Source organism: Sorex fumeus, unplaced genomic scaffold (assembly GCF_029834395.1).
Source record: "Sorex fumeus unplaced genomic scaffold, SorFum_2.1 ptg000034l, whole genome shotgun sequence".
Lineage (NCBI taxonomy): Eukaryota > Metazoa > Chordata > Mammalia > Eulipotyphla > Soricidae > Sorex > Sorex fumeus.
Genome location: NW_026606091.1, coordinates 40,388,226 through 40,401,628, shown reverse-complemented (window position 1 = coordinate 40,401,628; position 13,403 = coordinate 40,388,226). Strand labels below are relative to the sequence as shown.

General features: G+C 39.4%; 1 protein-coding gene across 3 annotated transcripts in view; it reads right to left on the bottom strand.

Annotated features, from left to right (window-relative positions):
• FSD1L (fibronectin type III and SPRY domain containing 1 like) overlaps positions 1-13,403 on the bottom strand; it is a 55,949-nt gene that overhangs the window by 32,733 nt on the left and 9,813 nt on the right. For all 3 annotated transcript variants that reach the window (XM_056117352.1, XM_056117353.1, XM_056117354.1), the window contains exons 2-4: positions 11,580-11,675; positions 7,845-7,976; positions 3,773-3,874 (exon numbers count right to left, since the gene is read on the bottom strand). In XM_056117352.1, the coding sequence (XP_055973327.1) occupies positions 3,773-3,874; positions 7,845-7,976; positions 11,580-11,675 (330 nt within the window). The remainder of the gene's footprint in view (positions 1-3,772; positions 3,875-7,844; positions 7,977-11,579; positions 11,676-13,403) is intronic.

Below are 13,403 nucleotides of genomic sequence, written 5' to 3'. Positions count from 1 at the left end.
AAAAACACTGGTCATTTCAAGCCAGTGTTATCTTCCCACTTATCTTTCTAAATTTCCTAAAATGAAAAACTATTTTGCTTCACAAAATTTTTTTAAAAAATAAAAAATAAATGACAACAATGATTTAATTTTATTTCTAATATTACTTATGTATGAAAGGTGTCATTTCGTGTGTGTGCACCTTTGCCAGAATAAACATACTTTAGAACTTTGTTTGTTTGGGGGCCACACCCAGCAGTGTTCATGGGTTACTCCTGGCTCTGCACTCAGGAATTACTTCTGGTGGTGTTCAGGGGACTATATAAGATGCCGATTGAACCTGGGTGTCAGTGTCATGCAAGACAAGTGTGCCCTACATAGTGTACTATCACTTTAGAACTTCTGAGTTAAAATTTAATGTACCAGAATGGTTTTTTGAGATATTTGAAGCAAGTATAATTCATGCAGTTACTTAGGAAAGTGAATCAAAATTTTGACTTGGAAACAATCATCTGAATACTATATAGACTAAGAAAATAGTTGGAAGAAGTTCTCATTTAATTATTATTATTATTATTATTTTGCAGAGAGGCTACACCAACTAATACCCAGGAATCATTCCCACCTGGGTGCTCACTCAGTGGTCACTCTCATTAGGGCATGGAGAACCACATGGTCACAAGGTACCAGGGGCTAAATCCAGGGGTCCCGAATGCAAAACGTGCATTATAGATTTTTGACTTTTTTCCCCTGGCCCTCAGTGAGTCCTTTATTTCTTGAAAAATAAACTCAAATTTTCGGATATGAAACAATGACAAATTCACATATCTCAAAATGGTTTAAGCTGTTTAGCGTACTGTAAAATGTTGGCAGACAAAACTATAAAAAGCAAAGTGGAACATTTAGAAAACAATTAAGCTACCATGTGATTTATTTTATCAAAACCCTTACAATTTACAATAAGCAGGTACAAATCTGGAAAGAACAAAGGAGACAGAATGGTAAACTTTAAGGTGAAGAGGAAAGAAGGGCTTTGAGAACAGAGCAATCTGGAGAAACAAACTTTTATCAATTATCCTCTTTTGAAGAGTGAGTCATTACTTAACAATCAATTCCTGGAACTGCAACTTTCAGTGAAATGAAAATAATTTTACTGTAGGTTAAGTAATATAAGGGGTTAAGTTCCTGGCCACAAAAAATAGCACTAGGGGGGTGGAGCCATAGCACAGCGGGGTACGGTGTTGGCCTTGCACTCAGCCAACCTGGGTTTAATTCCCAGTATCCCATATGGTCCCCTGAGCACCACCAGGAGTAATTCCTGAATTCCTGAGTCAGAAGTAACCCCTGCGCATCACTGGGTGTGACCCAAAAAGAAAAAAAAAGTGCTCATGCCATTTCTAAGGTAAAGAAATGGAATAATTTGGGAAATAATTTGGGAAAGAAATAATTTGGGACCAGAGCGATAGAAGAACAGGGAGGGCATTTGCCTTGCACAAGGCCAACCCAGGTCCATTCTCCAGCATTCCAAATGGTTCCTCAAGCACCACCAGGAGTAATTCCTGAGTGAAGAGCCAGGAGGAACCCCTGAGCATTGTGGGTGTGACCCAAAAAACAAACAAACAAAAAAAGAAATAATTTTAATTCATTCATTAATTTTTTTTTAATGGGCTGACTCTTGTTTAAGGTCAAGGGCAGCTGGTGTCTATCCCAGTAGCTCAGGGAAGAAAGTAGGAAACCAAAGCTGGATAGGGACCCTTTCATTTCTCAGTGTACACTCAGAACAATCCAGACTCAGACAGGTTAGCACACCAATGAACCTAAGGTGCACATCTTTGGGGTGCAAGAAATCCCAAGGAAATCCACACAGATGTGGGGAAAACAGCAAACTTCACCCAGTGGTCCAGGCTAGTCATTTCTATTTTCTCATTGACATTTTAATGAAAGGGTATTATTCAAAGACCTCATGTACTAATAGTCACATTTGACAATTTTCCTGTCTTCTTCACTATGAGACCATCAGCTGTTAATTCTTGTTACCAAGACTATGCCTGTCATTCACAGCTGTCCCTATTCCACTAGATGAACATCTGTTGATAGAGAAAAAGAACGGAAAATGTAGCAGTACTACAGATTAAGAGTCAAGAGATCCTGAGAAAGAATCATGAATAAATGATATACCCACCATCCCCTGCCTATGAATTCTAGGGTAATCATTCAACATTTGCTTTCTGCAGAGTTCTGGCTATGTTCCATATACTTGAATTCAGCATATAAATGCCCTCTGAAGAGGTGAACACACTTTTTTTTTTCCTGAACTTTAAATCATATTTTATTTATTTTTTAATTTTTTTTATAATTTATTTATTTATTTTTCTTTTTTTTTCCCCCTTTATTTTATTTTATTTTTTTTAAAGTTGTAGATTTACAATTTTTTGTGCTTTGGTTTCAATTATACAATGATCAGATACCCATCCCTCCACCAGTGCCCATTTTCCACCACCATGGATAATATCCCTCCCGCCCCCACCCCCCCATCCCCCCTGTCTCTGGTGAACACACTTTTAAAGTACTTTAAAGTGTGATACATTTTCCTTCTAATTCCTTCATAAAACTTCTACCTAGTGCACAGGCAGATGAACTTTTCTACAACCCTGGAGGAAGGGTTGAATTTGGAGGTGAATATCAACAATTAATCTGTTCACAGCTAACAGCGAACTTGCTGTAGCTCATTCTTAATAAGAATCCATTTCTTGCTTTCTTTAGGGTAGGAAGCAGCCTCCCAACAGGGCAAGGGAAGCGCTAGGGTACTGGGGTAGAACTTGGATCCCGAGTGCTAGCGGGTGTGCACTCCAGACTTTCATCTAGTTCTCTAGCTCCAGGAATCAACGCTTGGGCTTCAGTTTCTAATTGCAGAGATTTAAATTAGCATACGTTACTTTCTCAAAGAAGTTTTTTTACCATTAAATTCACAAACAAATGATAAGATGGAAATACCAGGTGGACACAAATGGATTATGAAGCCACCATTCTAACACAGGTGCATCTCAATATGCTGCTGTAACAAGTATCAAACAAACAGCATCAAACTCAAAAATCAGAATATTACACACAGTATATATTTTGCTATCTATATACGGATAATATTATTAATGAATTAATCCCTGAAACACCTGGATAAAAGCTAAAGCACTAGCCATCTTCTTGCTTTTTTCTTCATATTTTTATACAAAACATACCTTTAAAAATCCAAATTTCATATTTTAATAGTAAATTTTCTAAGATAAATAGGATACTTAATAAAAATTTATCAACAAAGTTCACTTTGTTAAAGTGCTCTTATGCATTAAATGATGTTTTCCCAGTCAGCTCATAGAAAGTACTACAAAATTTGATTTGTTGGAAGATTAATAGCATTTTAAATTTTATTTCCTTAGTTTAGAAATAGTTGTAACAAAGATATGATTCAGTACCATACGGACAGTACATAAGGAACATACATAAATGCCTTATGGATAATCAATATGAATGTAACAAAGAAAATCTAAACTGAACAGTAAAACTGATTAATTCGTTTGTGGCCTTGAAAGACCATACTATATGTCTGCTTTGAACTAAATGAGCAGCCGGCATTTTAATTGTCAAGAAATTCCAAGTCTCTTTTAGTGATAGAAATGTCTATAAAAAGTCCAAAATCAAAAGGGAAAACACCAATTCAAAATACACATTTTTTCCACAGAAAAACTTTTCTTTTTAACTGAATTACTTTAGATTTTTTTGATTGGTATTCTTGTACCTTTGAAAATTCTTCAGGCTCCTTGATACCTAATGACCGTGTTGCAAATTCTAGTAGTTCTTCAGAGTTCTCCAGAGCATTACTGCATTGACCAAGTTGATTCTAAAAAAAATTAATAAAATATCCTATCACCATTAGAATCTTAGATATATTATTATAGTTGACTTCAATAATAGAGACAATGAAATTGTTAAAATTTGGAAAGCGATGGAAGCAAAGTAAATGCTAGTCACGCATGTAACAAATTACATTTTCATATACTGTACCTAATACTTTTTAAAACCTTGCTTAAAATGACTGCACATATAGATATACTCTTCATTCCAAAAAAAAAGAAGTTATAGATAAGTGAGGCCAAAACATCCCCATCAACCAAGACCATCAGAAATCTCTCAATAGCCTCAATCAAAATATTCCATTTGCAGATAATACCTTTGATAATGAAGACTAAACAGTTAAAACTAGGCTGATTATGAATCAAGTTACAAGGATAGTCAACACATTACTCAAGCTATACCTACTACTATAAATGCTCATTTATTAATTTCAATATCACATAAAATGGGAATCACAAATATAAGTGTCTAGATTTCAAAGAGCACGGAGAGAAACAACGGCTATAGTTGTTGTCGCGATGGAATTGTTAATTAGTGGTGTGTTCAGCTCCTGGTGTAACCTTTCATGCAAGAACGGCCACCAAGTGTGCCACTTCTGTGGAGCATCACAAGGAGTCTGGGGTCATGTAACCCCAGGTCGTGACAACAAAGGGAAGGGGAAAAGGAACAAATATTTTTCTTTAATAAATTATGAAGAATAAAAGAATATACAATGAAGAAGGAAAAATGAAGCTCTACTGTAACGACGCAGGAAGAGAAATGTTGCTAACATCCTAGCTGTCACCATGCCCGAATCACACAAGAGCCGTGTCTGTCGGAGTCATGGAGGGTCTCGGGCACCTAGTAGCAGTGAAAGTACAGTAACTTTGTCCACCAATGCATAAATGTTCACGCTAGCATTACCATGTTTACCCAGCTACAAAACTATTTTAAAAAAAATAATTCTTGGGGGCCTAAGTGATAATACAGCAGGTAGAGTGTTTGCTTTGCACAAGGCAGACCCAGGTTCTATCCCCAGCATCCCATATGGTCCCCCAAGCACCACCAGGAGTAATTCCTGAGTGCAGAGCCAGGAGTAACCCCTGAGCATTGCCAGGTATGACCCCAAAAGAAAAAAAAAATCGGGGTCAGCAGGTCTTGCAAGGTGGCCAAACTGGATTCTATTCCCCATCACTCTACATGGCAGGCCAGGAGGTTCCTAAGTACTGAGATTCAAGTGTAAGTCCTGAGCACTGCTGGGTGTGAGCCCCCTCAAAATAATAATAATTATTAGGACTGGAGACAAGAAAGCGAGTAAGGAATCTGCCTTACACATGGCTGGCCTTGGTTTGATATGACCCTGGTTTGGTGGCCCCAAGCACCACCTGGAGTTTGCCCTGAGCAAAGAGTCAGCAGAATGCCCTGAGCACCACCAGGTGTGGCCCAACCTCCTTACCCAAAGGAAAAAAAAAAAGCACCTATGGTGCTTTTGGTGGTGATATTATTATGATGATCATTTTTCTGTATGTAATACTGAATCATCATGCTCTGAAACTAGCATGATGTTATGCGTCAGTTATAAAATAATAGTGTAATGTAACATAAAGAATCAATGAATGCTGAGTCAAGTCACTGTCACTGTCACTGTCACTGTCCTCCCACTGTTCATCAATTTCGCTCAAGCAGGTCCAGTAATGTCTCCATTGTGAGACCTGCTGTTACTGTGTTTGGCATATTGAATACATCACGGGTAGCTTGCCAGGCTTTGCCGTATGGGCAGGATAGTACAGCGGGTAGGGCGTTTGCCTTCAACGCGAAGGCCGACCCGGGTTCGATTCCCAGCATCCCATATGGTCTCCCAAGCTGAGTCAAGATAAGGAGAAATTTTAAACATTCCTTTTTTTTTTTTAATGTAGTAGTACTGCTATTTATTCAGCCACTGATTAGCTGATTGAATTGGACATTAACTTCACCTTACTACTTTTTTTTTTAAATAATTTTATTCATTGAATCACCGTGAGAGCAGTTACAAAGCTTTTGGGTTTAAGTCTCGGTCATATAATGAAACACCCGTATATTCACCAGTGCCCATTTCCACCCCCCCCCATGCCCCCGTCCCACACCCTCCCCCTACCTGTGGGGCAGATGATTTCCACATTATTCTCTCTTTACTTTGATTACATTCAGTATTTTGACACCAGACCCACCATTATTATTTGGGATTTTACCGCAACACTCAGATCTGCTGAAAAGGCAACAGTAGACAATTTGTTTTCTACTGCTGGTTATGAATAACATATAATGTCGCATGGCTGAAGTAGTGGCCATGCGATTTTGAAATTCCGAAATTTTAACACTTAAATCTGGAGGGATTTCTGCCAAAACCTGCTGGCTTCCGAGATTTGTTCCTGAGTCTCTGGGATCATGGCCATTAAGCAGCTTGATCAGGAGCCAGAGAGGCCATTAGCGGGTGGTGACTCAGGGTCTTGTTGGGGTGGGAGGAAAGGGCTGACTCCACCCCCATCCGTGAAGCCCCGGGTGTCTCGTCACTGTGGGCCCAAACCTGACTGTCCAGTGGCCTCTGGATGATGGTGGCCACCAGGCCACCAGGGGGAACAGGTCAAGGCACGAAACCAATTCCCACCTGGAGTGGCCCAGCGCCAGTAACCTACTTGAGGAAAAGGACGCATTTCTGCCAAAAGCCGTTGGGTTCCGAGATTCGTTTCTGAGTCTCTGGGATCATGGCCGTTAAGCAGTTTGATCAGGAACCAGAGAGGCCATGCCTCCAATTACATAGCTGAGCCGGAGGTGGTTTGTGGGTGTGTCTCCCACATACCTAACTTTTGGCCGTTTACTTTCTTGGTAAATTTTGCCCCAAGTTTTTGGGGTCTGGCCAAAGGCACAGCAGCAATTTGGGGGTATCTGAAAGTCTGACAGCGCCATCAGGCTGCTGATGCATTCACCTCACAGGACAGATTGACCTGCTGGTGGCACCATACCCCCGAGAAATTTTAAACATTGTATTCTGCTAGCCGGACAATGAATGTTGCGGCAGCTATGGCAAGCACTATAAAAGTTCCTTCATTATTTTGCAAACCACAGCACCGAATAAGAGAGAGAGAGAGAGAACAAAAGGGAATGACCTATCACAGAGGCAGGGTAGGATGGGGGGGATGGGGGGGGTGGGAGGGATACTGGGATCATTGGTGGTGAAGAATGGGCGCTGGTGGAGGGATCGGTACTCAATCCGTGTATAACTGAAACCCAAGGACAAAAATTTGTAAGTCTACAACTGTACCTCATGGTGTTTCACTAATAAAAATTTTTTTAAAAATGTGCTCGCTTTGGTAGCACATACTAAAATTAGAACAAAATATATATATATAAATAAATAAAAATAAAAGTTCCTTCAAACACTGAACATAAAATTACCCTCCCACTTGTGGATATAGATCCAAAAGAACTGAAAACTGCATTTCAAAACAGTGGCCCACCATGTTCATTGCAGCGTCATTCACAACAGCAGAAAGGTGAACTCAAGCAAAAAGGTGAAAATAACTTGAAAGTCCAGAGACAGATGAGTAGATAGATAAAATCTGGCATTCCCATGCAACAGAACATTATGGCACCTGCTCTAAAGTGAGCAAAAACCATGCAATGGGAAGAGACACAAACAGGGATTTGTTTGCTAGAACCAGAGCTTGTTTTGCAAGATGGAAGAAGTTGTAGCAATCTGCTATACAATAATGTCAAGAGAGTTAACTAGTCACATATACATTTAAAAAATGATTAAGGAAGGGTAATAGTTACCAAAGAAGTTTTCATCACAGTATATGTGTAAAGTTTAGCTTTACACAAACATTTGCTGATTTTTGTTTTCAATACATTGAGCGTTACGAATTTAATAAATTGAGCACTGTGAACTGAGCATCATAAACATGAATTTAAATCCATTATTTAAATGGATTGCATCTCACCTGTAACTCGTGTGATTTACGAGATTGTTCCTGCTTGATACTGTTAATCATGCCTTCTTTCACTTCATCCAATACAGAGTATAAACTATCAAATTCTTCATCTAATTCTGAAAGTATGTTAGCTGAATTTTCCTGTTTAGTAAACAAAATAACACAATTACTTTACTCAGCTGTCAAACAGATAAAGCACAAAACATATACTTTCCAAAATATACATTCATATTATAAACCGTCTCAATCTAAAATAAAAACAAAATTCTAATATTTGGCAGGCAAATTGAAAACACTGGCTGCCAATGCTGACAGTCTGACATCAGCTGTGCTGAGTGGAGCAGCCTTTTTATAGACCAGCTCATACTTCACTCTGACACTTGTTGCACAGGACAATGTGAAAGGTTGTTTAAGGACTGCCTACTTCGACGTGACTTTTTTTCAGACTCGAAGGCAGACCCCAAACCAGTGTTTCTCAACCTCTGTTGTGCATTGGAATCACTGGTGAGGCATCTGAAGAAATAAAGACTTTGATTCTATACCTCTCTGCGACAACTTGGTCATATGAGTATGAGGCTAGACTTGTATTAAAATTTTAAAATCTTTTTGTTTCTCTAAAGCACTGTGTTTACATTATAGATATGTGGGGTGTGTGTGTATGGGTGTGTGTGTGAGTAAACTTCAAATTACTTAAGCAATTCTTCACTGAATCCTAAGGTATTTGTCAAATGTTTACTTTTATTGCTGAAAGGGTCAACAGAAATAAGGTAGTGACTAGAATTCGTACTTTAACTCCTAAATTTTACTAAAACATCAGAAGTGACTTGTTCGTTGCCACATAGCCAAGCTACTAGCAACAGAAGCAATAAAGCATTTCTATTCTGTGGACTTCCTAATGCCACACTAAGCAAGACACTATTTCAATAAACTGAACTGCAAATTCATTAATCAAATTCACATTTCCAACAACTCTGAGAAAGAAAAAATTTTATCTTTGTGTGTGTGGGGGGGGGGGGGGGAGGTCACAGTCAGTGGTGTTCAGGGCTAAATCCTGCCTGTGTTCAGGGATCACTTTTGGAGAGGCTCAGGGGACCATATGTGGTACCAGGAATTCAAACTGGGGTCTGATGATTGCAAAGAAGTGCCTTAATCCCTTTGTTACTTCACAAGCCCAAGAAATTATATCTGAAGGCATATTCACCTCAGATAACTCATTCAATTAAGAGAAGGAGATTGGCATTACAAGGGAGAATTCATCTATACAATCTACTTTAATCACAGTCAAAAACCTTTGTTATAATGTTTACAACTAGCCATCATCTCATTGGAGTCTGACTCCTAAAGTGGCATTGAACATTTTACTCGTTACTTTATGCTGGAAAGAACGTGCTGTGGAATAAGGAATATAATATGTTTGGGGACTGGTAGGCATAAGACTTAAATTAAATATGGGATGAACCACTCAGAACAGTATGACTTAGGACAAGCCATTTCAAGCCTGGACCTCGGATTATTCATCTGTAAAAAAGAAACCATGCTGTACTTTCCCCCTTCAGTAACAGACATATTCTTCTTCTTCTTACTTTTTTTATTTAATGTAGGAGTACTGCTATTTATTCAGCCATTGATTAAGCTGATTGAACTGGGCATAAACTCTACATTACTTTTTTTTAAATTTTTTAAATTGGATATTCATGAGACAGACCATTACAAAGCTGTTCATAATTGGGTCTCAGTCATACAATGACCCAGCACCCATCCCTCCACCAGTGTACATTTCCCACCACCAATGTCGCCCGTCTCCCCACCACCATTCCCCAAACCCCCATCCCCTAACACCAGCCTCTCTCTATGGGAGGCACTTTCCTCCTTGATCTCTGTCTCCTTTTCCTTTTATGCACCATGGTTTGCAATACAACAGACATACTCTTTTTCTTGGCTGTTAGGGGGTGGAGGAGAAGGGTTTGCTTGGGTGCTCAGGAATCATGCTTTGTGATGCTCAGCGGACCGTATGCACCACTGAGGATGGAATCGAAAACTGAAAGAGGGTGAGACACACACAAGACCTTAACCATTATACTCTTTCCAGCCTTTCATCATTACCTAGACCTCTCATTCCCTCAATCTAGGTTGCAGCTTAATTCTCTTTTCTTGGATTCGAAGCTAGAGTTCTACTACTTTGCTAACGAGAGAAATGGAGTAACACTGTTTGTGTGTGTGTTTGTTAGTTTGTTTGGGGGTGACACCAAGCCGTGCACAGGGAGTTTGCCCAGATCAAGGTGGGGTGGGGACTCTTAATAGTTCGAGAGGATGGTGCGATGCCAGGGAGCGAATACAGGCCCCCTGCACGCACGGCATGTGCTCCAGCCACTTGAACTATCTCTGTTTCTCCTTATAACCATTTGATGAATCTCTTGTCAACAGATCAAGCATTTTGGAAACACTAGCTCCGCTTAAGTGAAAAGTGATAATAATGAAGTGGGTCCATCAAATTTTACAACAAACCGTTAGAGTAGGAAAGATCATAAATCAACAGCAATTTTTTAAAAATTCAGACATAAAGGAGAAAAAGGTAAAAGTCAACCGCCAAGGACCAGGCAAGTACCCAGATGAAAATAAGCTGAGGCCTGAGAAACAGATCAAAGAGGTGAGCTGCTCCGCATGTGGAATCCCTGGGTTTGAGCACCAACACAGACTGGTCCCCCAAACAAGCGACCCCAAGCATAGAGCTAGGAGTGACTCCTGAGCACTGTCTCCAAGTGCCCTACAAATTTCCTGTGCTTGTTTCAGAAGAAATGACTCTCGTACTCATGAAGGCACACTAATGGGAAAATGTCACTGGATTACTTGACCATTCCTTCCAAAATCAGCATGTAATTAACCTATGAAGGGGTCTGCCCAAACTTGGGACCATTTCCTTAAGTAGTTCTTGTCCTTCTCTCTATCCATTCCTTTAACCTTAAGGAGTTACTGTATTTACTTTTGGTCTTTTGGATGATATCTGGTGGTGCTCGGGGTCTACTCGCAGAACACTTGGGAGTCACTCCCAGCAGTTCTCCAGAGACCATCAAAACTGGGGCCGGAGTGATAGTACAGCAGGTAAGGTGTTTGCCTTGCACATGGCCAGCCCAGATTTGATCCCCAGCATCCCATACTGGTCCCCCCAAAACTGCCAGGAGTAATTCCTGAGTACAGAGACACCCCCAAAACTGCCAGGAGTAATTCCTGATTACAGAGACAGGAGTAACCCCTGAGCATCACCAGGTGTGAGCCAAAAAAACAAAACAAAACAAAAAAACAACTAGCTCTCCTACAGGCAAAGACTGAGCACCAGCCCTCTCAGCAACATAACGAACCTTTATGTGTTACTTTAATCTATTTCTACAAAGAGACTTCCTACTACCTTTCCTTCCACCTTTTACCAAAGAAGAATGCTTTGTTCCCAATAATTTAGAAAAGATATCATTTGCTCTTATGGAATCAAAAAGGAAAATTGCAAACAGATATGGTTGAATAGTGAGCACAACAAGAGTTCAAAGCAATTATTTTTTTCTGAATTTTCTTTTCCCCTTTATATTTTTATGGAGGCCATGGGGAATTTGCTTATCTGACATTTTAAAACCTTGCTTTCACAACTCCAATAGTTTATCGTCCCTTGAGTCTCGAGTCTATACTTACTTCTGATAGAACCTGATAATCATTCATTGACATGTTTACACAAACTTTTTAATGAAAGATTCATACCTGTACCCCGTGTAGTGTTTGATTTAGTGTATCAATAAAGTTCTGAATTTCATCATTTTTATTTGCCAGAGTTGAAATTATCCTTTGCAGAGCTTCCTAGGATTAAAAAAAAAAAAGTAACATAATGATAATGATACCTTATTAAAGAGAAATAAAAGTATTATTAACAATAAGTCTCTATACACTTTTAAATGAGTACATTAAATAATAACATAAAGCAATGTAAATAAAGTGCAAATATTCTCACTGTTAAAATTCCCAAAGCCTGTAATTACAAAAAATGGACATGATTTTGTACTGTGTTAATACCTTTTATTCCCAGTATACAGCTTAATCAGCATCATTCCTTTCATTATATTAAAGGTGACTGATATTAATTTAGCTCAATAGTAAATGGGGGGCCGTCGGGCCACACCTCTTAGTGTTCAGGACTTACTCCTGACTCAGTGCTTATGGATCACTCCTGATGTACTCAGTGGACCACATGGGGTGCCAAATATTGAACTCAGGTCAGCTGTGTGCAAAGCAAGTGCCCATCCTGCTGTACTCTGAATCTCAACAGTATTAAGGCCACAAGGCCATGCCAAAGAGACAGAAATACCTCCTTAAAAATTATAAAGACAATGGGCTGGAGAGATAGCACAGCGGGTAGAGCGGTTGTCTTGCACACAACTGACCCAGGTTCGATTCCCAGCATCCCATATGGTCCCCCGAGTACTGCCAAGAATAATTCCTGAGTACATGAAATAGGAGTAACCCCTGTGCATCACTGGGTGTGACCCAAAAAGCAAAAAAAAAGAGAAAAAAAGAAAAATTATAAAGACAAATGGAAATTTCTGATATATCAGGGTCACTGTCACTGTCACTGTCCTCCCATTGTTCATCAATTTTCTCGAGCAGGCCCAGTAACGTCTCCATTGTGAGACTTGTTACTGTTTTTGGCATATTGAATACATCACGGGTAGCTTGCCAGGCTTTGTCATGCGGGCGGGATACTCTCGGTAGCTTGCCGGGCTCTCCGAGAAGGGCAGAGAAATCGAACCTGGGTCGGCGTGTGCAAGGCCAACACCCTGCCCACTGTGCTATCGCTCCAGCCCAATATATCAGGGTGTGAGGAATAAAAACACAGAAACACTAAGATATAACATAATTTTTGAGTTATAAAAATTTTTTAATTTAGAAATAAGAGTATTATTCACTGTTAAATTACATTTACACTGTTTTCATATGCTATAGGACCAAAATAAATAATCTTAGTATTAAATATCCTCAATCCTTGATAATACTTCCTACTAAAAACACAATTATAGGACTGGGTATGTGACTCAAGTGATGGAATAAAATGCATTACATGCTTGAGGCCCTGCATTTGATTACTGGTATTGCATGGCCCCACACCACCACAGCCCCTCCGTACCACACTAAAAGACACCACAACAATTAACAAAAAACACTTGGTTAAAAGGGTCAGGCAGAATAGGAATTAAGATGCTTGCTTTGCATAAGGCTTATGCCAATTTGATCCCCAGCATAGCACATAGTTCCAAGTACCACCAGGAGTGACCCTGAACACAGAAAATCAGGAATAAACCCCAAGCACTTTGAGTAATAACCCCTCCCCCCAAAATCACAAAATACTCGGTTATTTAATTTTTCCATACTCCCTAGTTCAGCAGTGCTGTCCAATAAATTTTCTGCTATGATGAAAAGGTCCTACATATGTGTTGCCAATATAGTAATCATCAGCTTCATGAAGCTAATGACCTGCTGAAATGTAGCAGAGCAAATAAGAAATTAAATTTATTAAGAATTTTTTCTAAATAT